This window comes from Sinocyclocheilus grahami, unplaced genomic scaffold, assembly GCF_001515645.1.
Source record: "Sinocyclocheilus grahami isolate Dianchi unplaced genomic scaffold, SAMN03320097.WGS_v1.1 scaffold734.1, whole genome shotgun sequence".
Classification (NCBI taxonomy): Eukaryota; Metazoa; Chordata; class Actinopteri; order Cypriniformes; family Cyprinidae; genus Sinocyclocheilus; species Sinocyclocheilus grahami.
This window is the reverse complement of record NW_015505913.1, coordinates 542,616-544,867: the sequence shown is the minus strand read 5'-3', so window position 1 is coordinate 544,867 and position 2,252 is coordinate 542,616. Positions and strand designations below refer to the sequence as shown.

At 38.9% G+C, this 2,252-nt stretch overlaps 1 protein-coding gene across 1 annotated transcript in view; it reads left to right on the top strand.

Annotated features, from left to right (window-relative positions):
* The first annotated feature begins 1,590 nt into the window (after positions 1-1,590).
* The window catches only part of LOC107560609 (multivesicular body subunit 12A-like), a 6,786-nt gene continuing 6,124 nt past the window's right edge, over positions 1,591-2,252 (top strand). The window contains exons 1-2 of the mRNA XM_016244838.1: positions 1,591-1,753; positions 1,988-2,083. Coding sequence (XP_016100324.1) covers positions 1,988-2,083 — 96 coding nt within the window. The 5' untranslated portion in view covers positions 1,591-1,753. The remainder of the gene's footprint in view (positions 1,754-1,987; positions 2,084-2,252) is intronic.

Here is a 2,252-nt window from a genome sequence, read left to right as displayed (position 1 = left end):
TTTATATTTATATTATGATATTATTTTTATTTCTAAATTATATTACTTTTATATTAATTGATTTCATTGTTATCTATTTTTAAGATGCCACCTAAGACAACAAAAGAAAGGTCACGGGCCTACAGCGACAAAATAAAAGCTGGCGCTATAAAATATGAAGAGAGAGTTAAAAGAGACGGGAGAGACACCGAGGAAAAAAGAAAAAGGAGTAAAAGCCATTGCAGATCTGTCAAAGCGGGAGCAACGCAAACAAAGGAGACAGTGGAGAATCAATCAAAGAAATAGACGAGAGGAGATTAAAACAAAAAGAGACCAATGAGAACATTTCAGTATCAAACTCTCACAATTATATAGCCTCATGATTATCTCACAATGTTGAAATTTTGATGCATCATTTATTGCTTATATTATTGCCTGGCCATCAGTCGTGTCGGTTATTTACAGTATGCACTGTAACCGTTCATCTGTGAGACAAATCAGTTTTATAGCTCAAACTCAGCACTACACTACACACAGGTGTGGTTGTGTTTAATGACTTTGTGAATTGAGTTTAATGAGTGTGATGAGTTTAAGAATTGTTCTAATAAATATCTCTACATTCACGTTAACTCGTTGTCATTTCCATCACCTCACACATTTTAAGAAATATTTAAAAAGTTCTCATCACACATAAAAAATGTATCCACAATTTATGAGCTCGTGCTCTACTTAATATAAAGAGTCACGGTATTTATTTTCTAATAAGCTCTTACCCAAACCGATATTACATTTGAGAGTGTGACAGCTGTACAGTTCAGCCTTTGGTGCTCGGGGCAGTTCATTTATCTCCGTGACAGATCTATAGTTATTGTACATTGTGGAAAAACTGCTAAAACTAGCTACAAAAATGATCTTAGACAACTCTTGAGTGGCATAAGTTATTCTGTTTCTAAATAACAGCTGTATATTGAGATGTGGCGGAAATGACATTCGTTCATTGCAGGTTGGAAAAAATGTAAAATATGAACAATTCCTCTTACAGACCTTAAAACTAGACCAATTATTTAAACCTATGAGACTGTGTTACCTGACTTCTGAACAAGTTTTTTAATTCAACTTCACAAGAGTGCCCCCAGCTGAAGAAACGCCCTACTACTGCATGTGTTTTATGATAATATCATATCAAATATTTTTTTTGCTTTGCAATTCTGTATATTTTCTTGTGTTTGTAGATGCCAGTGATGGGTTCACATTCGTTTAGATTAGTTCTTATCAACATGTTTGCTGTCCACAACTATATTTGAAAGCCTCATGACTTTAAAAAAATGTGTTCATGACTTACTGGATAGCTATCAAAGAGAAGTATTAATAAAATCACAATAAAGATAAAATATACTAGAACTTGTCATAAATATAGATTGATCAGATGTGTTAAAATACCCATGGATTTATTGGATTTTATGAGTTTGCATGACTTTTATAAGTCTAGAAATCACGCTATAATCCTAAAAGAAAAAAAGTGTCGAGATGTCTTGATTTTGTACTTGTTTCAGCTTATTTTGACGCTTGATTGGTCTTAATCACTTTGAGTCATCTGAAGCGTAAGCGCGAGCAAACCTCCCTCCCGCACTGAGCATGCGCGGTCCGCGCTGACGTCGCCGCAGTGCATCACGGGAGTCGCAGTCTTTCGCTGCTTCCGGTTTTCTGACCGCGGGAGTGAGTTCTGTTCGGCTTCGCTGTTTGGAATCGAGAAAAACTTCATAACCAACAGCCTGTAAGTACTGAATTCAGCCTGACGTGTTCATTAAAGCGGTTTATAATCAGGTTAAAGTGTAAAAGCTGGTGTTAATGCTGATCATAGCGTGTGTTTGAAACTAATGAATAACTAAGCGAATATCCATCCATCTGTCTAGCTGTTTTATATCTGCTCCTGTTGCTGTGACCGTGAGCGCTGTGCGGAGCTGTGAAGGTGATCAGTGATGAATCCTCACGATCTGTCTGTCTGTAGATGCCTGTGTTCGAGTCGTCTGGCGCCCCCTGCAGGCCCATCACTGCAGCGGCCTGGGCGTCTAACAGCAGCGCCTGCCCTGGTCACTTCACCCTGGTAACCATGACAACCACCCACACCTGCGGTCACATGGTCAGATCAGCATCTGCCTCTGGAGTTCCGGTGATGTCGTTAACCGTGTGTGTGTGTGTGTGTGTGTGTGAGTGTGTGTGTGTGTGTGTCTGTGTGTGTGAGTGTGTGTGTGTGTCTGTCTGTGTCTGTCTGT